This window comes from Zonotrichia albicollis, chromosome 17 (assembly GCF_047830755.1).
Source record: "Zonotrichia albicollis isolate bZonAlb1 chromosome 17, bZonAlb1.hap1, whole genome shotgun sequence".
NCBI classification, from domain to species: Eukaryota; Metazoa; Chordata; class Aves; order Passeriformes; family Passerellidae; genus Zonotrichia; species Zonotrichia albicollis.
In genome coordinates, this window is record NC_133835.1 from 1,474,820 (window position 1) to 1,500,392 (window position 25,573).

Consider the following 25,573-nt stretch of genomic DNA (forward strand, 5'->3'; position numbering starts at 1 on the left):
AGAAAGAGTTGGAGAAGGTTAAAGGCCAAGAACAGGGAGCCCCTCACACAGACAGTGACTGCACAGGGACTGAGCACAAGGAGAGCAGGGGGCTGTCCCTGGGCCCACTGCTGCTGACACTTCAGTACAAACTGCAGAGCTCAGAAGATGCCAAGCGAGGCCACACGCCCCTCAGACAGTGGCACGGACACGGCAAAGCTCCACAGGACACCTCAACCACGGGAGAAGCTGCTGAGCATTCAGCCTGCTGTGTGCACCCACAGGGGACACTGGGGACACCGTGCTGGGACAGCCCTCTGCACACAGGGGCAGCTGCACAAAGTGGCACTGGGCACCTCTGGGTAGCCCCCAGCACTGGCCACACCTCAGAGCCCACAGAGCCGTGGGCAGCCCGAGTGCTCTGTGTGGGGGGAGCTGTCCTGCAGCCTGCAGGGCTGGCCTGGCCACCTCACTGCTGTCCCCCTGTGCCAGAAGAAGCCACACAGAAGCTGTTCTGCCTCCACAGCAGAGCAAAGCCACGGCACACACTCAGCATACAGAGCCCTGACAGACACTGCACTGCCCGGGGGCACGGCTGCCTCCTCCTCCTCTCCACCCTCGGGGCTTTGCCTGGCACCACCTGCCCTGGATGACCCTCTCAGAGAGAATCTAGGTTCAAAGTGTGCCTGAGGGAAGGGGCTTGGCTCTGGGAATGGGCCTGGCCCTCTTGCACAGGGCACAGCTCATGGTGGGGCTTGGCAGTGTTGGGGTCACCAGCTCTGTCCCTCTTGGTGTGACAGGAGGTGCTGAGACATGCACCTGGTGATCTCCGGACTGCCAGAGGTGGAGCTGAGTGGGACCGAGCAGAGGGGACTTGTCTGTCAGAGCTGGGGGTGTTTCCATGTGGTGAGACACTGGGGTCTGGCTGGACACACACGGAAGGTGGTGGAGGTCACACTGAGTGAGGGCAGGGCAGGAACTCCTCTGGCACTGGGATGGGTGAGACCAGCATACACTGACCATGAACCAGCTCCATTCTGGATCAACAGACACACAGAGTCTGTTGTGTGTCTGTGGGAGGCCTCTCAATCCTGACCAGTTGCAGCTGAGCTCTCTGGTTTTCAGGGGACAGTGGTAGAGTGCCTGTGTTGGCAGCAGCCCCCCACGTGAGCAGGCACTGTGGCATTTGGGGTGTCCCCGGCAACCCCAGTGCCACCAGCCTGGCTCTGGGCTGGCTGCCTGGGCAGCTCCTGGCTCATCATGGCTGCTCAGACCCTTCAGCTCCAAGCCCCTCCTGATGTCTCTGTGGGGGGGCTGCACTCAGCTCGTGGAAGCAGCTCTGGACATGGACAGAGCACAGAGCCACGGTCTCCTGCAGGGACTTCAGCATGGACTGACACGCAAAGGACGAGGACAGGGCGGTGCTCACCCCGCTTTGCACCGAGACACCCAGCACAGGCTGCTGCTGCTGCTGCACAAGGGTCAGGACTGGCCACAGGCAACAGGAATGCCCAGCAATGCCCCTGCTCCCCCAGCTCCTCTCCAAGGCTCTGACCGCTCTGGGGCAGCAGCAGACTCCAGCCAAGGGGCTCAGTGCCTCCCAGGCCTGGATGGGAACACAGGCAGGACATGCCCTTGTCCCCCCTCCCCCAGGGCTCCTGATGCCCACCCTGCTGCTCTGGCCCCCTGCACACACACAGAGCAGTGTGGGGGTGCTGCCCATGCAGACACACAGGAACAGGTGGGATGGAGGCCTGGGGTGACAGGGCTCACTGGGCAAAGCTGTGGGGCCATTGCTGCCCTGCGGTGCAAGGGCTGAGATGAACACACAGAACCTCTGCTCATCCTGGCACCAGTTATCTCTGGCCTGGGAGGCAGCTCCAGAGCAATCCCAGCCCCAGGGAGTTCCAGAGCAACCCCACAGCCATAGGGAAGTCAGTGGGAAGTGAGACCCATTTTGCATCAACTGCATCCCAAAGTGGGATCTGCATCCATCAAGTGGGAAGTCAGACCCATTTTGCATCAACTGCATCCCAAATGTTGTGGTTGGGGCATGAGCTCACCTTGTGGCAAGGGGTTTGCCACCCTCTGCCAGCATCTCACAGGCATCCTTGGCTTTGCCATGGTGCCCAGGAATATCCAAAAGAGACATCCCCAGTGGGCTGGCAGGACAGCCTCCCCAGCTGTGGGCTCCTTGTTCCTGGGTCCAGTCTGCTGCACAAGGGGTGAGGCTCTGAGCTGAGCAGGGTGACTGTCCCTGGTGACCCTGCAGGGTCCCAGGCTGGACATCATCAGGTGAGGTTGGCCCTGGCTCTGGACAAACCCAGTGGGCATGAGGGGCTTGCAGCAAGGTTGAGCAGCCTTGTAGATGGTTCTGGGGAGTGACACAGTGAGACCCTGCACCTAGAGCGGCCATGAGCTTCCCCCAGCACGGTGGGGCACCCTCTGTGTTACCATATCTGTGGCAGAGGGGTTTTGGCTGCACCAGCAGTGTGAGAGGAGGCAAAGCTGCAGGAAGGAGGTCTAATAGGAATCCTGATTAAAGAGCTGGCCATGACAGTGGTAAAGCTGCCAGGGAACAGCCTGTGCAGCTCCTGGAGCACAGCCAGTGCCTTGCTTTGAAGAGGGAAGAAGATGCTCCTTCCCCCCCTGAGCTGGCCTCCTCCCTCACTGCCTGTGCCAGCACCGTGGGCCAGCACTCCAGCACCTCACCTGGTTGATGCAGCTGGACTCGTTGGCACTGTCAGAGATCTGGTTGTATTCTTCCTCCCAGGTGGGGAACTTCGGAGGTAGGAGGATCTCGACAGAGTCCAGGCGGTCCAGGCTCCTGCTGGCACAGAGAGGGTGTCAGGGTGTCTCCATGGCAGGGGCAGAGTTGGGGCAGAGCCAGACCCCCCTGCCCACAGCCAGACCCCCCTGCCCACAGCCAGAGCCCCCTGCCCATGGGCCCTCTGCCAGGCACGGGCACAGGCACAGGCACACATGGCAGCACTGAGGTGATGCTGGGCACTGTGCCCACTGCTCGGCTGTGGAGAAGGCAGCTCTTCCTTGCCCTGCCAGCCCCTGGCTGGGCATGGCACACAGGGAAAGGGTTGTGGGGTGCAGTGGAAGGAGAGGGACAAGATTTCGGGTCCTGCTGCCCCAGGAATGCACTGCAGATGCCAACTTAGTCCAGCAGGGCCCTAGGGAGCATGTGGGATCTGTGCCAGCCTCCAGGCACAGCACTGCCTAGATTGCTGGAAAAGGGGGGAGAGGCAAGGTGAGAAATGACTTTTAATTTGTGTTTTGTGGACTTTGCAATTGGAAACAACTGCAAGATACATATATTTACATTTGTATAGATTATCTGGAAGAAGTCCAGTGGGAACCTAGCTGGAATGACAATGCTGCATGAGCAGAGGATCAGTATTTCCAGTACAGCTTTGCTGGGAGAAACTGCCACTACATCCTGGGCAGTTTCAGAGCAGCAGGCTGTGCACAGGAGAGCAGGGCTCTCACTGAACCTGACCCAGCCAGACCTTGGCTGAGACCCGGGCACACGGGGGCAGGGAGGGATGGGGGAGGATGGGGCTCCCCTGGGCTCTGTTCCACCACAAGACTGTGTGTGAAGGAGTCCTGGGCACAGGCTGGGTGCACACGGAAGGGGACATCGCCAGCCACAGTGGCCCAGGGCAGCTGTGGGGCCTCTCCCTCTGGAATGGGCTGTGATCCCAACACAGGCCCTCATGGCCGCCTCCCCCACGTCTACCAGGGCCGTGGGTACAGAGCTCCCATTGTCACCTGCCTGGGGACAGCAGAGCTGGGGGCACGGCAGGCTCTGTGCAGCCTGTGGGCATCCCACAGGAACTCTGAGGTGTCCATCCCGCGGTGGGATGGGTGCGGGGCACTGTCCCCTCTGCCAGGGGAGATGGACACCTTTGGGGTGTCTTGGGGTCTTGGGGACCACGGGCCATGTGACACCCCAGTGCTGGGCTCTCTGCTGACTGCCGGCTCTCCCTCATGCTGAGGTTTTTATCCGTGAGCTCATGCCCTGAGCCAGCCGCGTCCTGGTGTAGGCAGTGTCCCTGCGCCGCCCCTCCGGCCTTCCCCTCCGTGCCACCCCTCCGGCCTTCCCCCGCCTGCCCGCGGGGTAACCGAGTCACAGTAGCTCTTGGAGGGGCGGAGACCCTCGCAGAGGGACGGCCCTGTGCCTTACCCTGGCTCTGGCTGGCCCTGCGTCCCCCCCGGCCCAGCCCCAGCCCGGGGTCCCTCGGCTGCCGGGGCTCGGGGCTGCGCTGGGCGGCGAAGGCCGGGCACCAGGGGGCGGCCGCGCTCCGCTCCGGCTCCGGCCGGGCCCCATCCCTATACCCATCCCCGGCTCTACTCCCGTCTCCGGCCGGTCCCCGGCCCAGGCCCCATCCCCCGTTCTATTCCCGGTTCTATTCCCGGCTCCGGCCTCATGCCCGGTTCTCCTCCCGGCTCCAGCCGGGCCCCGGCCCCATACCCGGTTCTATGCTTGGCTCCGGCCTCATCCTCGCTTTTATTCCTGTCTCCGGCTCCATCCCCGGTTCTATTCCCGGCTCCAGCCAGACCCCAGCTCCATCCCCATCCCCAGTTCTATTCCCGACTCCGTCCCGGCTCTATTCCCGGCTCCAGCCCCAATCCCGCCTACATTCTTGGCTCTATCCCTGGTCTCAGCCCCGGCTCTGTTCCCTGTTCCAGCTCCAGCCCCAGCTCTATCCCTGGTCTCAGCCCCGGCTCTATTCCCGGTTCCAGCTCTAGTCCCGCCTCTATCCCCTGTGTCAACGGTTCTGACTGCAGTCACTGCAACAGAGCTAAGCCAGATGACCACTGTGAAGGGTCTCACCCTTGAAGAGGACACAGAAACAAACTGCAATCTGTGCAACACAGGAATAAATAATGAGGAACCCACACTAAGTCACCAGTGTTACTGGTGTAAAATCCACACATTTAGGTAAAGAGCCAGGGCCAAAGTATTTAATCCTTAACCGTATTTAAATTATTAAAAATGTGATTTGATTAATGTATCCATCAGAGAAAGAGCATACATTTTGAGGGAAAAACATCTATATACTGGAAAGCATCCAGATGCTTTCTGGACTAGGCAGTTTTATGGGTAGCAGAGAAAAGCCCACCTCTGTCTCCTTCAGAGTTATTATATTTTTATATAATAGGGGTTCCGGCTCTATCTCCTGTTTCGTCTCTAGTCCTGGCTCTATCCCTGGTCTCAGCCCTGGCTCTATCCCCAGTTCTGGCTCTAGTCCTGGCTCTATCCCCAGTTCTGGCTCTAGTCCCGGCTCTGTCCCCTGTTCCGGCTCTAGTCCTGGCTCTGTCCCCTGTTCCAGCTCTAGTCCTGGCTCTATCCCCGGTTCTGGCTCCAGTCCTGGCTCTGTCCCCTGTTCCGGCTCTAGTCCCAGCTCTGTCCCTGGTCTCAGCCCTGGCTCTATCCCCAGTTCCAGCTCCAGCCCTGGCTCTATCCTTTGTCTCAGTCCTGGTTCTATCCCCTGTTCCGGCTCTAGTCCCAGCTCTATCCCCTGTTCCGGCTCTAGTCCTAGCTCTATCCTTGGTCTCAGCCCCGGCTCTATCCCCGGTTCCGGCTCCAGTCCCAGCTCCATCCCCAGCTCCAGCTCCAGCTCCGGCTCCGTTCCCGGCCAGGCTCCGCCGGGTCCCGCCCCGCAGAGCTCCTGTAGGGCCGTGCTCAGAGCCCTCACAGCCGATCCCTCTGTCCCAACCCGCTGTGCTCCCAGAGCCTCCCCAGCCTGGCCCGGCCCTGGCTGAGCCCAGCACTCAGGGCAGCCACATCCCGAGGGACAGGCAGCATGGGCACAAGGAGCCCCAGCCTCTCTAGGTGGGAATTTTCCATCAGAGACTCCAGGACACCACCCTGCTCCCCTAAGGTGAATGTGAGGGCTGGGAACAGGGATGGATCCAGAGCAGGCATTTCCAGGGCTCCCCACAGCTGATTTTGTCACTGTCTCCCAGCAGAAAGCAGCACCTGGTCTTGATACAAAGGCTCTGTGAGGTGCCCCCGCACTGCCTGCACCCCACTTCTCTCTGCCTGCTGAGCCTCAGCAGTTCATCCCCAGCAGCTCCTCTGTAGCCCCAGCTGCAGCACCCGGAGCACTGAGAGCCCCCAGGTGCCTTGTCCCGGGATGTGGAGCAGGTGCTGAGGACACTGCACAGCATCACTGCCCAGCTCACACACAGCCCCTCCTGCAGGACCAGCCTCTGGCCCAGCAAAGCTCTTGCTCTGCTCCCCTGGCTTTGGCTCAAACCACTGTGGGTCTTCCTCCTTCAAAAACCTCTTAGCCCTTCAGGATATCCTCCAGCCCAGTGTGCCACCTTTCTGTTCCAGAGGTGAAACACCTGGAACACCTGCACAGCTGTGGAGCAGAGCAGCTCCAGGCATAGTCCCACAGGCTGTGTCTTCAGCCGTGCTGGGTGAGCAGCTTCCATGGTCAAGGGGCCTCTTGGGCTTGGGATCTCTGCATTCCCCCAGAGCAGAGGATGCTTGGAGAGGAAATCCCCACAGCTCCATCAGAGGAGTGCTCCCCCCATGGCTGAGGGGACAGGGACCTAAAGCAGCTCCTAACACCAGGGCTACTGGGAATCACCAGGATGGGGTGCCACATCTTCTCCTGTCCTGCTGTCTCCACATGTCTCTGTTAGAGCTGGGGTGCAGGGGCCCTGCTGGGCTCTGGTGCCTCACTCTGTGGGGTGCAGGAGCCCTGCTGGGCTCTGGTGCCACACTCTGTGGGGTGCTGCAACCCAAGGGCTGTTCCAGAGGTGGCCCTGAGGGCCTGTGCAGAGCTCCCAGAGGAGGTCCAGCGTTACCTTTGTGTGGTGCTCTGCTCACTCAGGGACTGTTGTGTGGCCTTGAGGTAACTCTGCCTCCGAGCTGCAGTTTTCGGGGATGGTTTGGGGCTGGTTTCTGAGTCCTCGCTGTCATCATCCCCCATGGCTTTGATGTAGCTCCCGCTGCGCATGCGCCGGCACGGGATCTCGCTGTCCTTGTCCCGGGACAGCGTGCTGTTCCACTCCCCGTGGGGCACCTGCAGGAGGAAGGGCAGCATCAGCAGCTGTGAGGGAGGGCACAGCCCACCATCCTGGGACCAGCAGGATCGTGGGGAGCTGGGGAGATGGTTGTGCTTCTGCTGTGGTGTAGTGGGAATAAACAACACAAATCCTTCACAACCCTCCCTTAGCAGTTCATGCCAGGCAGCCCTTGCTTTGGTGGCCTCTGTTTTAGCACATCACAGCCATTCCCTGCCGCTGGACACCTCCATCCCAGACATGCTCACACAGCCAGGACAAGCTGCACAATGCCAGGTGTCACAGGGGGAGAGGGGACGGTCTCACTGGGCTGTGGGGCACTGGGACAGGGCTGGACCTGGCTGTTCATCACACAGACCATGTCACTGAACATAAAAGTGCTGCTGTGGAGCAGGGCTTGGGGCTAAGAGCCCAGACCTTCATGGGCTCTTTAAGGTTTTGAGTTGAATGTGACTCTGAGTGGCTGAAATTACTTTCTGAAACCAAGTTAGGCTCTCACAAGTCCCTCTAGAGCAGCTTGGGCACACAGACCTTGTGCTGGCATCTCTGCTGAGAGATGAGAGGCACCGTGGGCATGAAAAGCACTTCTAACCCCAGCAAGGCGACAACTCCACAATCAGTTCAAGGCAGACACTGTCTCTTGTTCCCTCACTAGCCAGGAGTGAGCTGCTGGTGCCATGGGAGGCCTGAATCACTGAGCAGCCACAGCAGCCATCACCTCCCTGCCCATCCTGTGTGGGGGGGACCAGAAGCAGAGCCAGGTGCCCAGGAGTGACCAGGATGAGCCACATGTGGTGTGGGACAAGTCAGGGTAGAGATGGGGAGGCCCAGGTTTCAGGAGCAAGCCTTGGCTTTGTGGCTCACTTGGATTGCTGCTGGCCTTTGTCCTGCCCTTGAGGACGTGGCCAAGGAGCAGCCAGGCCAGAGGTGAGGCTGCAGCCATGTCCATGCCACCCCAGTGCCAGGGCAGCCCAGACTGGGGCAGCAGCTGGGATGCCATGGGGAGCAGTGCCAGCCCTTGTGCTGAGCACAGCCTGTGCTGACAAGAGATTCCAGCTTGGCTCTGCTGGATGGAGCTGCTGGACGTGCCCTGCTGCCCAGGGAGCCGTGGGGCTGAGCAGCCACAGCTCACAGTGCTCTGGGGACACAGGGCTGTGCTGCAGCTGTGAGGAGCCAGCCCTGCAGTGCCTGTTCCCATCCCTGCTCCCAGCAGGGCTTCCCTGGCAGCCAGGGCCAGTCTGAGGCTGTGTCTGATGCTGCTGGGTTGGAGCACCTCCAGGTGAGGCTCAGGTCTGCAGGCTGTGTCCAGGTGCAGGCTCAATGCACAGCTCACAGCTGAGGGCTTGTTCCTGCCCAAAGGGACTCAGCCCGTGTCCTGCCAGCCTGCTCCATGTGCCCACTCTGGAACAGCCCCCAAACCACCCCTGGGGCTCCTCTGGGGACAGGCTCCTGCCTGGAGTGCACCCATGGCCCAGCACCCACATTCCTGGGGGCATGGAACAGAGGCAGGGCTGATCCAGGTGTGTGGGATCCAGCTGGGACCCAAGTGGAGCCAGTCTCCCATGTGAGGCACACACACTGGCCAGGCCTCCCTGGGCCCACTGCTGCTGGAGTGGAATCTCTCAACTCTTTCCACTCTGCTCCTGCCATCTTTATGCCTGGCCATGGCTCCCAGGCCAAGCCCACACCACTGTCCAGCTCAGGGGCTGTGGCTGTCAAATCTGAGGTCCTGGTAAATGCAAGAGCTGAGAACCCTTTCCCTGCTGGGTGGGAGTGCTGCCTCTGTCTGTACCGGTGGCCTTGAGGCCAGGAAGGACCCTGCTGGCTCCAGCTGAGCCCTGCCACTGGGAGAATCCCACAGGTCACTGGGAGGGTCCCACAAGTCACTGAGATGCCTGGCTCTGACCCTTTCCAGAGGAGACAAGGACCCTGAGAATCACTTTTATATCGATCACCTTGGTGTCAGCTCTGACTGCAGACTGCATTTTACTGCCTGCCTTCTCCTCAGGCTGAGCTGCACCTTCTGCCTGTGGGGTCTGGGCCAGCATGGGGCTGGAGAGGGGCAGGAAGGGCTGGTGAGGGGTAGGAGGGACTGGTGAGGGGCAGGAAGGGCTGGTGAGGGGCAGGAGGGCCTGGTGAAGGACAGGAAAGGCTGGTGAGGGGCAGGAAGGGCTGGTGAGGGGCAGGAAGGGCTGGTGAGGGCAGGCAGGGCTGGTGAGGGGCAGGAAGGGCTGGTGAGGGCAGGAAGGGCTGGAGAGGGGTAGGAGGGACTGGTGAGGGCAGGCAGGGCTGGAGAGGGGTAGGAGGGGCTGGTGAGGGGCAGGCAGGGCTGGTGAGGGGCAGGAGGGGATGGTGAGGGCAGGCAGGGCTGGTGAGGGGCAGGAAGGGCTGGTGAGGGCAGGAAGGGCTGGTGAGGGGCAGGAAGGGCTGGTGAGGGCAGGCAAGGCTGGAGAGGGGCAGGAGGGCCTGGTGAAGGACAGGAAAGGCTGGTGAGGGGCAGGAGGGCCTGGTGAAGGACAGGAAAGGCTGGTGAGGGGCAGGAGGGCCTGGTGAGGGGCAGGAGGGGCTGGAGAGCTGGATGGGGTGGGGCAGTGAGGGGTGCCTGTGCAGGGCTTGTGCTGGATGGTGTGGGGCAGTGAGGGGTGCTGAGCCCAGCCCAGGACAGTGGGGGCTCTCAGACCTCAGGGTCTCACAGCTGCTCTGCTGCCACTGCTCGAGGGCACGGGCTGGGAGCTGCTCAGTTCTGCCATGGCTGCTGCATTTGCCTCCTGGCCTTGGCCTCCCTGGGCACAGCTCTCAAAGGCAGTTCCAGTGGCACCTGGCCCTTACCAAGGTGCCTTAATCCTGCTTTCCCTGCCTCCCCTCTGCTCTGTGCCTTGGCAAGGCAGCAGGGCACAGAGCTGCTCTCAAGGCGCTCTGCATCCCAGCTCAGCACTCAAGGGAAGGAAGGTGCTTGAGAGGACACCCCTGAATCCACTGCCCCACTTTGAAGCATGTCCACAGGTGCCACAGCTCCCGTGGGACAGAGAGCAGGACAAGTGGTTCCTGAGTGTCACACCTGCAGGGACAAGCAGGTGCCCTGGGGACCCTGCAAAAGCAGTGCAGGTCCTTTGGGTGCTGTTTGGGGTTCTTTGGGTGCTGTTTGGGGTCCTCTGGGTGCTTCTGTGCAGGAGGACATGAGGAGCCTGTCCTGCAGTGTGCAGCTCTGCCCTGGGATGACAGCCAGAGTGGCTGCTGTGATCAAGGACAGACCTGCCAGTGGCCAGTGCAGCCCCTCGGTGGCAGCAGAGCTCCTGGCAGGTGACACCTGGGGCTCTGAGCACAGAATGTGTGTCATGTCCAAGTGGGGTGAGGGCACCCAGGCCGGGCACAGAGCAGCTCCTCACAGCTGGTGGGGCCCTGCTGCCCTTCCTGCTGCTCTGCCCCTTGTGCTTTGGCTGCTGTGGAAGGAGTGGGAGCAAGAGGATGCCCAGGTCCAGAGACTTTATGGGGCTGCGGGATGTGGGTCCTTCCTTGTGCTCAGTCGTGGTTCATGTGGTGCCATGTGGTGCAGGGGTGTGGGATCCAGGCATGTGTCCACCCCTGGGGCTGGGCTCCACTGCTGCCACCACGGCACTGTCACCGAGTGTGCCACCACACTGCACTGTCACTGGTGCTGCCGCCACACTGCACTGTCACCGGGCACTGCACAGTCCCCAGCCAGCAGCACCGTCTGCCTCCGCTGCTCTCCTGCCATGAGGGAAGGGCCACGGGGGAGGTTCCCCTGGGGCACTCCCAGTCCCTGGAGCCCTGACAGAGCAGGGGCAGGGGGAAGGGGAAGGGGAGCTGCCCTGCTGGGCTCTGGCAGGAGCTGCAGCACTCCCTCCTCTCGGGGCAGGGCAGGGGGAGAGACTGCAGGAGCAAACAGGGTTTCCATCACACAAGTGCCAGCTCTGCCATGCACACACGGACATGCAGCACAGAAGCCCAGCTGAGCGCTGCAGGGCTGCAGGGCCATGCACAGGCTGCACTGCTGCGGGCACAGCGCTGCTCCCTGTCCCTAGTGCTGTCCCATGGGCTCAGCCATGTCCTCGAGCAGCAAGCTGCAGCCAGGCTGTCCCTCTGGCAGGGCACCCTCGGGAAGGGGCTGGGCTGTGCTCCTGCTCCACAGCAGCTCGGCGGGGCTGGCGTGAGGCACTCAGCACTGGCACTGCTCAGGCCACCCACTCTGGATGATGAATTATTTTCAGGGCTCCTGGGGGTTAAGGAAGCTCTGGGGTGGTCTGGCTGTAGGTGGGGATGGGGAGGCTGGTCTGGATGATGCATCAGGTCAGTGGTGACTGTCCCCTCTGAGCCACCACACTGCCTCACTTCGGTGCTGTCTGTGGATCCACAGCTCCTGCTCACTCCTGGAGCTCCTCGGCCTCTCTCCTTGCACTCTCAGCTGCCCAAGGGGCCCATGGGAACAGGGGGACTGGGGATGTGGAGCACAGCCTCCCTCCTTGGGGCCTGTGCTCTAAGGATGGATGGAGCTGTGTCATCCTAGGGACTGATCTGAGAGACCCCTACCCTGATGGGGCAGGGCTGGACCTGGGGCTGGGCAATCACCAGCTACAACATCTGGCTATGGATGTTTCCAGGGCCTGGAAACATCACATGGACCCCCAACGGTTGCTGATGAATCCCCAAAATATCCCCAAAGGACTTTTCAAATGGGGCAGGAGAGGTGAATCGCTTTGGAGGCTGGGCTGTCCTGTTTGTCCCCATCCCATTCCTGCCCTCCCTTGTGTCCCTGCACCTCTGGCACCCACTGGGCATTTCTGCCTGGCAGCAGTGCCCTCTGCAGCAGGGCAGGGCCCTGTGTCCCCCAGGCACTGGGAAAGCAGATCCTTGCTGTTCCTCACTCTGTCCCCAGGTGTGACAGGGGACATAATGGCCTTGCAGAAGGACATTCCCCACACACAGGCTCCAGAGGTGACTTCTCCATCGCCTCTCCTGTGCCAAGGAGAGGCTGGGATACAATGGCCCCATCCTCCCATGAGGTCCCTGAGCCCTGTGTCCTGATCTTTGGGGCTGGCATTGGACACCTGGGGACAAGGTGAGCCCAAGCACCTGTGTCCTGTCAGCTTGTGTGGGGGCACCAGGCACCGTGGTTTTGGGACTGGGTGCCCGAGGTCCTGGTGGTGAACCGAGCACAGGGCCTGCCCCAGCACTGGGGATGTTGTCACACCCTGGTGTCCCCTGTGTCCCTCCTGCCACGCCACTCGTGGCTGCTGGCCGCTCCCTGCCCGCTCCGAGTCCGGTGGCGCAGGCTGAGCCCCTGGGCAGCGGTGCCAGGAGGACCAGAGCAGGAGGAGCTGGGCAGAAGCTCCTGCTCCGAACAGATCCCTACCTGGGCGCTGCCTGCGTCGGTCGGCGCGGGGCTGAGGGGCCGCGGGTCCCAGCCCTGCGGGGCGGCCGTGTCCTCCCAGCCGAGCGGTGGCGCTGCCCAGCTGCTGGCCAGGCCCGTGCCGCCCAGCTGTGCCCACAGCCCTGCGGCAGGCTGTCGAGAAACGGAGGCATTACATGGGGGGAAGGAGCGGGGCAGCCCTGCACCCCGAGCCCAGGGCTGTGGGGCTGCCTGCTGGGCTCGGTGCCGCAGCCTGAGGGAACAGCTGCTTGCCTGCAGCTCTTGAACCTCAAATGCTTAACGGGAAGGAGCGGGGGAAAGAAAAAGAAACCAGGGCAAGATCATTTTCCCTGCTGGTGTTCCTGATGCAGTCAGTTCAGTCCCTTGGAAATTTGATTTGCAGCCATGGCCAGCGAGGTATTGGAAGCTGAGTGTGCTTCAATAATTCATCAGTTTTTAAAGCCTCTAACCTGGCTGGGCACAGCCAGGGAAGCCCCTGGCACCTCTGCATTAAAAGGATGCTAGAGATTTCCATGCACAGGCTGGTCCCCTCCTCCCCCCACCCAGGCCTGGTTTATTTGCCTTCATTCCTCTCTAGGGCACAACCAGGTTCACGTTGCTCCAGCGCTGCTTTCGGAGCTGCTGCAGAGCTGGAGCTGCAGGTGCCAGGGTTTCAAAGCAGCATCAGCCATGCAGGCCATGCAAGCGGGGCTGGCACTGCCCTGTGCCCACCCTGCCCGCTGGGCTCCTACCAGTGCTCCGGGGAAGCTGGGCAGGGCAGGGCTGGCCGGGCATGCCGGTGCGTCCTGGGATGCGTGGAGATAAGGGGGGAGCGTTAGTCAGGGCTGCTGACCTTCGGGTACAGGGGGCTCCGTGGGGCCTGGGGGCTGTGCCCAGTGAGATGTGGCTCCTCAGCGTTCCCGGCCATGTGGGCACTCAGGGGAAACAGCCACATGGGGCAGCTATGTCCCCACCTGCCCAGGAGTGTCCCCAGCACCTGCAGGGCCTGGGCAGGCAGTGGGGACACGTGGGAGGCCTGCAGGGAATGGGGTCACAGCCAGCAGAGTGGGTGGTCTGGCATGTCCCCTTCACAGGGACATGCTGGGACAGCTGTGGGAGATGGACCCCATTAGCATCAGTGTCCCCACAGGAGGAGTAGGGGTCTGTTCCCAGGGCCCGCCCCAGCCCTCTCCTGGCAGTGTGACCTGAGGTGGCAGCTGAACCATGTGGAGATGTTGGATAAGGTCACATGGGTGCCCACCGAGAGGATGTCCCTGAGCTTCTGTGCTCTCCCTGCACGGAGCACCCCGGATTGCCCCGTGGCACCCACCTGCAGGTAGTGGTAGGCCAGGTCCTGGTGGCAGGACTTGGATTTGAGCAAGGCTTTGTCGATGGTGGCGGAGGCCTTCTGGCACACCTCCCGGGCATGGCTGAGCGTCAGCGTGGACCAGGAGCCCCGCTTGATGTAGTTGGAGTCGTTGTTGATGGGGATATTGGTGCAAGGGGTGACCTTGAGGTCGTTATTGCTCTTGGAGGATTTCAGCATGTGCTCGCTGATGGTGTTGTAGGCGTGCATGAAGTACTTTGGCTGGCTGTGGTCGGGCTGCCGGCCCAGCGTCATCAGCCCCATGGGGTTGCGGTAGCTGCAGGTGTCGCTGTCCAGGTTGTCATCAGAGCTCCACCAGCCCGAGATGTTGGACCTGGTCCTGCGCTTGGGCTCGGAGGTCTTGGCCCGGTCCTTGCTCTTGCTCCTCCGGTTTTGCTTGTTGTCATCTGCCCCCTTCTTCCCGTTCACGTTGCCCTTGGCGGGGCCCTCCAGGGACTGCGACTTGGCAAAGAGCTTCTGCACGGAGTGCACCAGGTGCCGGATGCGGCCTGGGCTCTCGCTGCGGTGCTTGGCGTCGCTGCGCTGGAACTGCAGCGTGCTGAAGCCGTCCCTGTGGATGGGCAGCTGCTTCTCAAACTGGTCGAGGAGGTTGGCAGGCAGGCGGTTGATCTTTGTGGCTTGGGCATGGCTCGGAAAAGGGTTTTCATCCGGGACCTCGAAGTGGGAGTTGTAATGGATGCGGGGGAAGGTGCTGCTGTTGGAGATCTGGTTGTTGAGCGGCAGGAGACAGTCGCCGTGGACGGTGTTCTGGGCCGGGAATCGGGGATCCATGGTGAAGGAGTCGGTGGGGCTGAGGAGATAAGGGTTCCTGTCCTGGGGGGCATAAAGAGAGTCTTGAGGGGAGTCCAGGTTTTCGGAGAGATGGCGGCTTCTGTTGTCTCCTAAGCCCTTCATGGTCCCGGTGCTTCCTAGACCATGGCTCAGGGACGGTGTGGCAGAGCCCTCGCAGACCTCCCTGCAGCTGGAGGAAGAGAGAGCACTGTGAACCCCTATGGCAGCCCACTCCTCACTGGGGACACATCCCTGTCCCCTTCTGAAAGCAAATGCCACCACGGTTAAGGGACAAGGGAGAGAAGCAGGATGACAGAGGCAGGAGGGGAGGAGAAAGGATGTGAGACCAGGAGCTGGAGAGAGCAGGCCCAGCAGAGGAGAGGCAGGATTCACGTTCCCACTGCAGCTGCAGCGCTCGTGTGCCTCAGTGCCCAGCCACAGGCTGCTCAACCACACTGCTGCTGCTGCTCTGCTGCTGCACGTGGGTTTGGACAGCGTGACAGAGGCACTGCCAGCAGGGCCCTGCTCTGCCCATCTGCTCAGCAGGGAGCAAAGCCTGCTGTCAGAGCCCAGCAGGTCCTGCTGAGCCCAGCCAGTCTGGAGCCAGGCAGCCCAGCTTTGCAGGGTGCCTGGTGTTCCCAGGGGTTCCCAGGGGATGGATCCCAGGGCTGGCACAGCTCCCACAGCTGTGCTAATGTGACACCATGGCAAACACCTCCTCTGCAGCCAGTGCTGCCTTCCTGGCAGGTTCTGCCCTGGAGCACAGTGTGTCAGTAGCTCCATAAGAGCTGAGGTGTTTCTGAGCACTCAGAGCCTGACCTGAGAAGCTGTTGGCTGCTCAGACAATTATTCCTGCTGGGCTGCACCACTCCTGGGGATCTGTGTCACCTGTGCCAGCCCCAGCCAGCCCCTCTGTCCCCTCTGCCACAGTGAGGGGCTGGGGTTGGTCCTTTCCTTTCAGCAGGTACAGAATCCCCGTGGCTGGTGGAAAGGCAGCTGGGACACAGGGATCCCCTGAGGGATCCTCACTGAACATCTCCCCAGTGGTCTTGCCTCATCCTGCTGGGTTCAGAGGGATCCTCATCTTTACTGTGTTATACAGGGAAAAATGACAAACCTTTTGGGTTTGCTTAAAAGAAAGATCAATGAACATTTATATGTGTTGAGCTGTCAGTCAATAAGTTGATTTTCCATACTCAAAACCAACTTAAAATCACAGAGTGTATAAATGAACTCTTATTTCCTGTTACATTTTAGTTTAGTTTCTTAGTTCCTTTTTGGTTTAGTTTGAGTGTTGCTCAAAAAAGAGAAATTGACTTTTAACAGATGTAGAGGGTATGTCCCTGTGAGGAGCACAGGTGGCAGTCTGTGCTCCTGCCTTCTCCTTTTCAGCCATGAATGGGTCTCCAGTCTCCAGGAACTTGTCCCCCACGTGCAGCCAGGCCAGCAAAGGGGTGTGGGAGTGGAGTGACCACTGCAGGGTGGCAGGAATCCACAGGCTTGTCTTCCTCACTCAGGGAAAAATGCATTAATAATGAAAAGCAGCCAGAGCTTTAAATAATTGTTTGGAAGCACAAAAAGAAAAAGAAGTGGAATTTATTCCATGGCTTGATGGGCTTTGCAGTCTCCATTTAACTCTGTCACTGCCAGTGGGTTGGCAGAGCCAAGCTGGGCTTTGTAAAGCTGCAGTGAGCTCAGCCTGGGCTTCCCATCCCATCAATGGAGACCCCAGCCCCCTCCCCTGAGCCTGCTCTGAGGCTCCTGCCCAGGCTGACCTCAGAGCCCTGGGCACTGCCCACTGCTCCTGCACCCCGGCAGCTTCCCAGTGCTGCTCCCTGGGCATCAGGGCCATGGGGCTGCTCCTGACCCAGCCCCTGCCCCATGGCTGCTCCTTTCCTCCTGCTGCAAGCTGTGCCCTGCCCCTGCTGGGCTGTGCTGCTCTGGAGTGAAGATTGGCCCCTCTCCCCCGCACAGACAGTGCCCTGGCATTTGGGGATGGGGACATGGCCTGAGCTGGGAAGTGTTGACACCAAACCTGAACTGTCTGCCCAAACACCAAATGCAGCCTTAGCCTTGACTGGGGCCCATCTGCTTCTGGTCCCTGTGGGTGCAATCCTAATTCCCCTGGGGGTGCAATCCTAATTCCCCTGTGGGTGCAATCCTAATGCCCCTGTGGGTGCAATCCTAATTCCCGCTGTGCTCTCCAGCAGCATCAGCCCCCTGGAGCCCCCTGCCCATGGGACCCACTGGGGTGGTGGATCTGGGGTGGTGCTGGCTGGGGGTGCCAGCAGGGAGGCTCAGGCTGTGCCAGCTGGCACCCACAGTGCCCACAGAGAGCCCCAGGTGATGTTCCTAGAGGAACCCTCCAGGCAGGAGGGAAGGATGGGGTGTAGGACAGGCTCCAGGCTGAGCTATTGATCTGAATTCCAGATGGCTTTGGATGGCCAAGCTCCACCTGCACACCTTGGAGAGAAGCCCTGCAGGAGGCAGAAGCTCAAATCCTCCCTGAACCCCAGCCAGGCCCAGCTCTGCCTGCCACAGCCACTCTCCCTCCCCTCCTTCCCCCAGTAAATTCCAGTGAAATCCTTCCCTTGTGCCCAGGGCCCTCCTGCTCTGAGGCATGCTGTGGAACCAGGCTCACAGGAACCACCACAGGAACCCTGAGGAGACTCCACACCTGATTTGATTGCAAAGGGATGGCTCTGGGTATTGACAGTAAATAGATCTTTGCCTTCTGAGAGCAGGTGATATTTGAAGCAGGAGTCTCCTCCTAAGGCAGCTTATGACTGCCTTGTGCTCGCTGGACTCAGTGATTTTGGGATAAACCCAAACTGCCTTAGGAATCAAAGGAAGTGGGGACATGAAATGGAATGAAGCAATGCAGATCAATGCATGCAGTGAAGGTCTGGTGTGCACAGGAGGAGCAGAAGAGCCAGGGCCAGGCTGGCTCCAGGTGCTGGAGAGGCAGAGGGGCAGGGAGGAAACCCTGAGGGGCTGGGGATGAGTGGGAAAGGAGAGAAGAGAAGGTTTTGGAGGGGCAGGAGCAGAAAGGGTGGGAAGGTGGGAGCAGGGGAGGGCAGGGAGCTCCCTCTCTCCCAGACTGGTTTCCCCCTGCCAAGGGTGGACACTAATTTCTGTATGGCAGAGTTCAGTGCTCCCTTCTGCTGTGGGGCTGCTCCAGGTGTATCCTGCAGCCTGTCCTGTCCTGCCTGCCCCAGGTGTGATCCTGCAGCCTGTCCTGCCCCAGGTGTGATCCTGCAGCCTGTCCTGCCCCAGGTGTGATCCTGAAACCTGTCCTGCCCTGCCTGCCCCAGGTGTGATCCTGCAGCCTGTCCTGCCCTGTTCCAGATGCTGATCCTGCAGCCTGTCCTGCCCTGTTCCAGGTGTGATCCTGCAGCCTGCCCTGTTCCAGATGCTGATCCTGCAGCCTATCCTGTTCCAGGTGTGATCCTGCAGCCTGTCCTGCTCCAGGATCCCTTCCCTTGGCAGCAGGGGAGGTGTGAGGTTCCTCCCTGCTGGGGGCAGTCCCACTGCCCACCGTGGTGTCTTTGCTGCCTCCTCTGGCAGCTGGCCTCCCTCTAAGATGGATTAAACTGTTTTCCTACATTTCAATCACTCTCTGCAATCCTTGGCACTTTGTTGAGACAGGGAAGGGAAATGTCCAGCAAGATCTTCCCCACCATCTTTTAGATTTGGAAGAATGGAAAAAGCTTGAAACGAAATCTCCCAAATCCAAGATCCTGCAGCTCTCAGACTGTCAGGGGCTGTCTCCAGTGTCCCTGCTGTGTCACCCTGCCCTGAGGCAGCCACCCCAGCAGGGGTGGTCAGCCCTGCACCACAGAGAGGACACCAGGGTCACTGCAGGAGAAGACCTGCCCAGCAGAGGGTCCCAGCAGGGGCTGCCAGGGCCAGGACAGGACCCCTGAGCCCATGGGAGGGACTGGTTTCACCCCATTACCTCTGTTCCCCTCAGTCTGTTTCCTCAGCACTGCCCTTGCTCTTCCCAGTGGCTTTGCTGATGCTCAGAGGGGATGCACTGGCCTAACCTGAGCTGATTTATGGCACTTTTGTGTGCACCAGAGCCCAGCCAGAGGCAGCTGCTTGGGCCTGGTTCACAGCCTGCAGGTTTGGGTGGGCTGCACCCAACCCAGCTCCAGCAGCTCCAGACACCAGGCAGGGCCTGGAACCACAGAACAGAATTCCTGGGTGGTTTGGGGTGGGGGGACCTTACAGTCCATCCAGTCCCCCCAACCTGCCATGGGCAGGGACACTTTGCACTAGAGCTGGAAGGTTGCTCCAAGCCCCAACCAACCTGCCCTGGACACTGCCAGGGATGGGTCTCCAGGCAGTGAGGTACCACAGGCTGTGATCAGCTTCTGTGCTGGGGCTCTGCACCACGGGGGAATTGGGCAATGCCACTGCCCACCGTGCCCCCTCCTCAGCTCCTGGGGTGCACATGGCTTTCAGGAGATGCTGCTCTATTTCTATTGTCCTCAGTGTTGCAAATCCACCCTAGACCAGCTTAGCTGAGGGCACAGAGAAGGCAGAGAATGGGGCAGACTCCCTGCCCTCTCACAGCCTCACCCCACTGCTCTCTGCTCCCCTCTGCTCCAGGATCTATCTTTGCAGCTGGCTGCCATTTGCCAGCCCAATCCATGGCAGAGGCCCTGGGCAGGGCTCAGTCCTTCTCACCAAGGCTGCCAGATCCCAGGGAGCTCTGAGAGCACATCACACTCACCCACATTTCTGCTCCTTGTTTGTGTATGTATTTCTGCTCCTTCTGTAGCCAGAAGTGTTCCACAGGTGTGTGGCTGTGGCACCTGGGGACACGGTGTGGTGGTGAAGGTGGCAGTGCTGGCTCAATGGTCAGGCTCCACGGAGGCCTTTTCCAGCCTCATTGGTTCCATGGGGGCACATCCAGCTCTGTGTGGCTGTTGGGTGTGTGTGACACAGTGCTGTGTGTGACACAGTGCTGTGTGTGACACAGGGGTGTGTGACACATGGTGGCTGCCCAGGTGTACGGGCTGTGGGGGGGTGTACCTGTGACTGGGGTGCCCTGGGTGTTACAGGGCTCCTGCAGAACCAGGGAGTGCTGGGCTGGGGGCTCATTTCACCCTCCAGGGCTCTGTGCTGCCTCCCTGCTGCCTCTGCCCCTGCCCTTGGCACACACAGGCCACACAAGGACACCCTGTCCCCTCCCTGGCCACCCTGCTCTGCTGATGCAGCCACGGCTGGGCAATGCCTTGGCCCAGAAAAGGGCACTTGGAGAGCTCCCCACGAGGTGCTGAGGCCCTGGCACAGGTGCCCAGAGCAGCTGGGGCTGCCCCTGGATCCCTGGCAGTGCCCAAGGCCAGGCTGGATGGGCTGGGAGCAGCCTGGGACAGTGGCAGGTGTCCCTGCCCATGGCAGGAGGTGGCACTGGATGGCTTCAAGGTCCCTTCCTACCCAAACCATTCCAGAATTCTCTGGTTCCCTGGTTCCATGTACTGCTGAGGCAGAGCTGGCCAGAAAGGGCTGGGAGCCACTGGGGTGATGCTCAGGAGATGCAGCAGTCTGTGAAAGGGACTGCCCAGAGCACACATCCTCCAGGAGGAGTCCAGTCCAGGCTGATGGGGCTGAGGGCACCCTTGGGGTCAGCCTGTCCTGCCCTCTGCCCATCAGCTCCCCCAGAGCTGCACATCCCAGCCCAGCCATCCAGGCTGGCTGCACACACAGAGCTGCCTTTTGTACCTGGAGCCAGCAGCACAATAAACACGGCTGCAATCCGGGGAGGTGATTTGCCACCTGCAGGGGAAAATGCCTCCCTCTCCTGCTGCAAGGATCTGCGAGCTGTGCTGCAGGTGACGTGGGCCTGCCCACGCCGAGCCCAGCGTTCCCTGAATTAGCAGGAGCTCTGGATGTGCTGCTGGGGCCCTGCCTGCCAGAGCCCTGCATTAATGATGATTCAGAGTTCACAATCTGATCGTGGCCGATAAAAATAGCTGGAACAATTCCTTACACAACAGAGCCCCCTCCTGCCACGCTGCTGCCGGGATGCTGGGCAGAGCCATGCCCAGGGATGGGCAGCAGAGAGCACTGCCCGTCCTGATGGAGGCAGGGGCTCCTGAGAGGAGTTAGTGCCACCCACAGTGACAGTGCCACCAGGGAGCCAAGCACAGCAATGGAGGGAGCTTCCAGCAAGCCAAGTGTGTCACCTTTTGGGGTCCTGCTTAGGGGACAGGGAGCCCTCAGTGGGGCTGCCCCGTGCCTGAGGAGGTCCAGGGCTCACCCTGCCCATCCTCACCCTGCCTGGCAGGGAAACGCAGCCAGTGCCAGCCTGGGCTCAGCAGTCTGATCCCTCAGCTGCCTCCCTGGGGAAGGATTTCCCCACATCCCTCCTCATGTGGGAATACATGGCTGGTGCCCTTTCAATGAGGCATCTACACACAGCTCCTGAGGCCCCATGACAGCTGAACAGTGGTCTCCTACTTGTTTTTCAGGTCAAGGTTGTCTCTGCCCACTGGTGCCAGCTGGGGTGATGAGAGGGATGGGATCTGACTGGCATCATCCCAAAATGACAAAGAGTAATTTATCTTAAGAACTCTAATTGCTACCTCTTTTTTTTTTTGGTAGGTTTTTTTTTGGTTGTTTGTTTGCTTTTTTTTAATCTACCAGCAAAACCAAATGCTGTGAAAGTCAAAGGCTGTGATATGCCAAAGATTTTTGACTTCAGGTGTTGTCTAAGCTGGAGGAGCAGATGAACTCCTGAGAGAGACAGAGAACTTATTTCCATGCAGATGTCACTGGTAATATAAGCAACTCTCCAGGGAACAAAACCCCAGAAATTCTGCAATCTATTTGTCTGTCCCTAAATAGAAGTTTCTCAAAGTTCTCCGTGAGACGGGATTTGCTCTGAATCAGGAAATGCAAAGCATTAAGTAGGTCAAATGAGACAAATGAGACAGATAAGAAAGGGAATTTTCAGGAAGGGAGCAGGACAGCTGATGAGGTGGCTGGAGGGGAAGGACCAGGGCAGGAGCTGGATTGTTGCCTTTGAACCCCACGTGCAGCCTCTGCTGCCTTGCAGAGCACTCGGGGCACAGGCTGCTGACCACATGGGGCATGTTCCAGCTTGGCTGGAAGTGCAGCTAATGAGAACATCCTGGCCCAAAGCTGACCTGTTCTGGCCAGTGGTGCTCAAGGGCTCTGGAGGGGGTGAGGGAGTGTCTGCAGAGCCCCCATGGAGCGAGTGTGGGATGCAGAGCCCTCAATGCAAAGGCCTGACCATGGCTGCCCTTGAGCTGCCTTTGTCCTGGCTCCCAGGGTGGAGATGTCCAGCCTTGCACTGAGAACTTGGACCCAGACAAGGCAGAGACTCTGCTTGGCCTCCCGTGCTGGCAGCCTGCCCAGGCCCCATCTGAGCCCTCTGTGCTGCCAGAGCCATCAGCAGCCCCAGGGCCATGGCCCAGTGCCCCTCCCAGGGCACAAAGACCACGCTGAGGAGGAGGAACTTCAGCCTGGAGAGGATGAGACTGAGGTCAAACTTCATGGGAGTCTCTACTGGGGGAAGGTGCTGAGCTCTGCTGTGTGTGACCAGTGACAGGACAGGGAACGGCTGGAGCTGGGCCAGGGCAGGACATCAGGGAAAGGTTCCTCATCCAGAGGCTGCTGGCACTGCCCAGGCTCCCCAGGGAATGGGCATGGCCCTGAGGCTGCTCCCCAAGGAGTGTTTGGCCAGCGCTGCCAGGCACAGGCTGGGACTGTTGGGGTGGCTGTGCAGGGTCAGAGTTGGATTGATGATCCTTGTGGGTCCCTTCCAACTCAGCTCACTCCATGATTCTCCGTTTCCTTGCCCTCAATGAGTGTGGCAGAGTCGTTACAGGATGCTCTGAAAGGCCGTGGCTGTCACTGTTGCACCACCAGCTGAGCAAGGACCCTCCTGTGCTCCAGGGCAGAGGTTCCTGCTCCCTAAATCTGCACAGGAAGCCAGGCAGGGCCCTGCCTGCGTCTGGGATGCAGCCTGGAGATGCTCTTGGCGCCGGCTTTGCTCAGTGCCTGCCACAAAGCAGCTCCTGTAGCCTGAGGGTCCCGGGGTGCAGAGGAGCAGGAGGAAGCGGCAGCAGCTCCCTGTGCCCTCCCTGCGGGGCCGGGCTGGGCCCGTGCGCAGCGCTCGGAGCTCGGAACATTTCCTTTGTCTCAAAGTGGGTCAGGCGGAGGCGTGCCGTTACCATGGCAATGGGCAGCACATTTCATAACTTTATTTTGTGGGGCGTGGCGCAGGATCCGCCAGCAGACGGAGGGAGGGCTGTCATTGAATCACCCTCCAGCTTCCCTGCCCCAGGCTGCCCCTGCAGGAGCTCCACTGCCCTTGGGCATGCACAGAGCCGGGGCTGTGCCCCCGGGGCCCTTGGGAGTGCCAAAGGCACCTGGGCCATCCCAAAGGCACCCTGAGCCACCCCAAAGCCACTCCGGGCCATCCCAAAGGCACCCCAGGATCATCCCAAAGCCATCCCAGGGTCACCACAAAGCCACCTCAGGGCTGTCCCCAAGGCCACTTTGGAGCCACCCTGGGGCCACCGCAAAGTCACTCTGGGGCCACCCCAGAGCCACTCTGGGGCTATCCTCAAAACCAACCTGGGGCCATCCCAAAGCCACCCCAGGTCCATCCCAAAGCCACTCTGGGGCCACCCCCAGAGTCACCCCAGGGCCATCCCCAAATCTACCCTGTGACCATCCCCAAAGCCACCCCAGGACCATCCCAAAGCCACCCCAGGTCCATCCCAAAGCCACCCCGTGACCAGCCCCAAAGCCACCCCAGGTCCATCCCAAAGCCACCCGTGACCATCCCGTACCTCTCAGCTCGCTGGGCTCAGCACTGGGCCAGACTCAGCATCCTGAGCACCGTGTGTCCCTCTGGGCTCCAGGGCTGTCCCTCATGAAGACCTGCAGGGCAGAGAGAAAAGGGGCCGTGTCCTCCCAGGGGTCAGAGAGGTGTCTGTGATCCCTGTGGTCAGAGTTCATCTCCCTGACAAACATCCCACAGCCCAAAGCTGCAAACACTCGACTGCTCTGCCTGATCCCAGGCTGTGCCCAGCAAAGGGCAAATGGCAGAGGGGGAGGCAGAGACAGTGCCCAGAGGACAGGAAAGATGTGGCAGTGGGTCCTGTGTCACTCTGGTGTTGCATGGACTGAGAGGATGAGCTGGGATCAGCCAGGTGGGGAGGAGAACATCCAAAATGCTCCTTGCTGGGGGCTCAGGCCTGGGCAGAGCCCCTTTGTGGGAAAGTGCTCTTTGTCCTCTCTTCCCTTGTTTGTTTGTCATGGACTCACCATGCCAGGAGCCACTGAGCTGGGCAGGGGATCCTGTCACCCTCTGTGCCTCACCTCTGGGCTGTCCCCTTTGAGCCGAGCCCAGGGAGGCAGGAGGGACAATCCTGGGGACAATCCCCCTGCCTGGGGTGGCAGAGCACCTCTGGTGCTCCCCTTGCAGTGTCCCAGCACAGCAGAACCTGCTTTGTCACCTCCAGCTGCTCACAGCAGCTCCCCCTCAGCCTCTCCCATCTGGTCACTGGGTGCTACCGTGCTGCAGCTAAAGCTGCTGCTTCCTCCTTCCCTGCCACCCCACCACGCTGCCAACCACGGCAAAAATGCTCCCTCTGTGAATAACCAGCTGAATAAATCTGGGGAAACCCCCATGTTTGTTAGTGTCCCCAAAACCCCACAGGGAACACAGCCTGAGTTATCTGCTCAGTGCTGTTGGGGTTTGCATTGCTGAGCACCCACAGTTTGTCTGTCCTGCACTGGGAGCTGCTGGGGCAAACTGGGCAGCTCCTGCTGCAGGGAAGGAGGGCTTGGAAAAGCCATGGGAGCCAAAACAGGAGTTAGCCTTCTTAGGACAGCTTTTTCATTCCTAATTGAATGGAGGAGGCCATTCTGGCTTTGAGAAGGTCTGTGCTCAAAGAGGGGTGAAAATAGGGGAACCCGAGTTTCTTGGCTCAGATGGAAGGCTGGGACAAGGACACAAACCTCAGCAATTTTTTTAGGAAAGTCAGATCCAGGTGCTGGGCTTGACTCCCCCCGGTGATGCAGAAGAGGAGCACATCCAGGGATGAGGCAGCAGCACTTTGTGCCCAGGATGGAGAGATGGGCACTGCAGGGCTCCTGAGGCACTGCTGTGCCCCTGCCCCACCCAGCCAGAGCGGCACACACAGCCCGGGTGCCTGGCTGGGCACCGTGTCCTCCTCAGACAGGCCCAGCATCCTCCCAGAACCTGTGCCAAGGAAGCAAAGCCTGGGGAGCTGGGGAGGCACAGAGCAGGCAGAGAGCAGAGGGCTGTGCTCACTCCAAGGCCCTCAGGGGGGATATCCCAACAGACAGAGGAATGGAAAGACTGGGCAGATCAGCAGACTAGCCTCCTAAAGTGGGTACAAACCCTCATCATCCTCCCACTGTGGCCCAGCACTGCAGAGGGAAATGCCAAAGCAAAGGGATGTGCCCTGGGACAGCCAGGCAGGGCATTCACTTGTGTCCCCACAGCTCCTCTGCCTCCTGCAGCAAACATCCCCTCTCCCCTCTCTTGCTGCTGCTGGGCTGTGAGGTCAGAGCCCAAGGCTGAGGTGAGGCACAGGTGGCTTCACCCAGCCCAGGCCTCTGCTGTGGCCCAAGGGACACCTCCCCAGGCCAGAGCCAGAATTTCCTGGGCTCAGGGGTGTCCCTGAGGTGGCTGCCACCACTCTGTGTGTGCCAGGATGGGCTGTGGCAGGGCCAGGTGCCAGGGACTGCACTGCACAGGCACTGCACTGGCACTGCCTGGCCCTCTCACAGCTCTCTCCATGGAAAGGGAATTCCAGCACTGGGAGCTGTGTTGAGTTTGTGCCCATGGTGCAGACTCAGAGCCACCAGCACAGCCAGGATCCACAGGCAGCGCTGCCCCCGGTGCCAGCACCCAGCTGTGTCTGTCACCCTCTGTGTGACAGTGCCCTGCTCTAGTGCCACAGTGCTGGATGGAGGGCAGCACCACCAGAGCCACTGATGGC

At 60.4% G+C, this 25,573-nt stretch overlaps 1 protein-coding gene across 7 annotated transcripts in view; it reads right to left on the bottom strand.

Annotated features, from left to right (window-relative positions):
* DLGAP4 (DLG associated protein 4) overlaps window positions 1-25,573 on the bottom strand; it is a 155,974-nt gene that overhangs the window by 47,922 nt on the left and 82,479 nt on the right. For 3 of the 7 annotated variants that reach the window (XM_074553674.1, XM_074553673.1, XM_074553676.1), the window contains 5 exons: window positions 23,390-23,480; window positions 13,731-14,748; window positions 12,404-12,553; window positions 6,814-7,031; window positions 2,692-2,806 (listed from right to left, as the gene is read on the bottom strand). In XM_074553674.1, the coding sequence (XP_074409775.1) occupies window positions 2,692-2,806; window positions 6,814-7,031; window positions 12,404-12,553; window positions 13,731-14,681 (1,434 nt within the window). In that variant the 5' untranslated portion in view covers window positions 14,682-14,748; window positions 23,390-23,480. Of the gene's footprint in view, window positions 1-2,691; window positions 2,807-6,813; window positions 7,032-12,403; window positions 12,554-13,152; window positions 13,207-13,730; window positions 14,749-23,389; window positions 23,481-25,573 lie in introns of all 7 variants that reach the window. The other 4 variants (XM_074553678.1, XM_074553679.1, XM_074553677.1 and 1 more) reach the window with 3 other exon arrangements.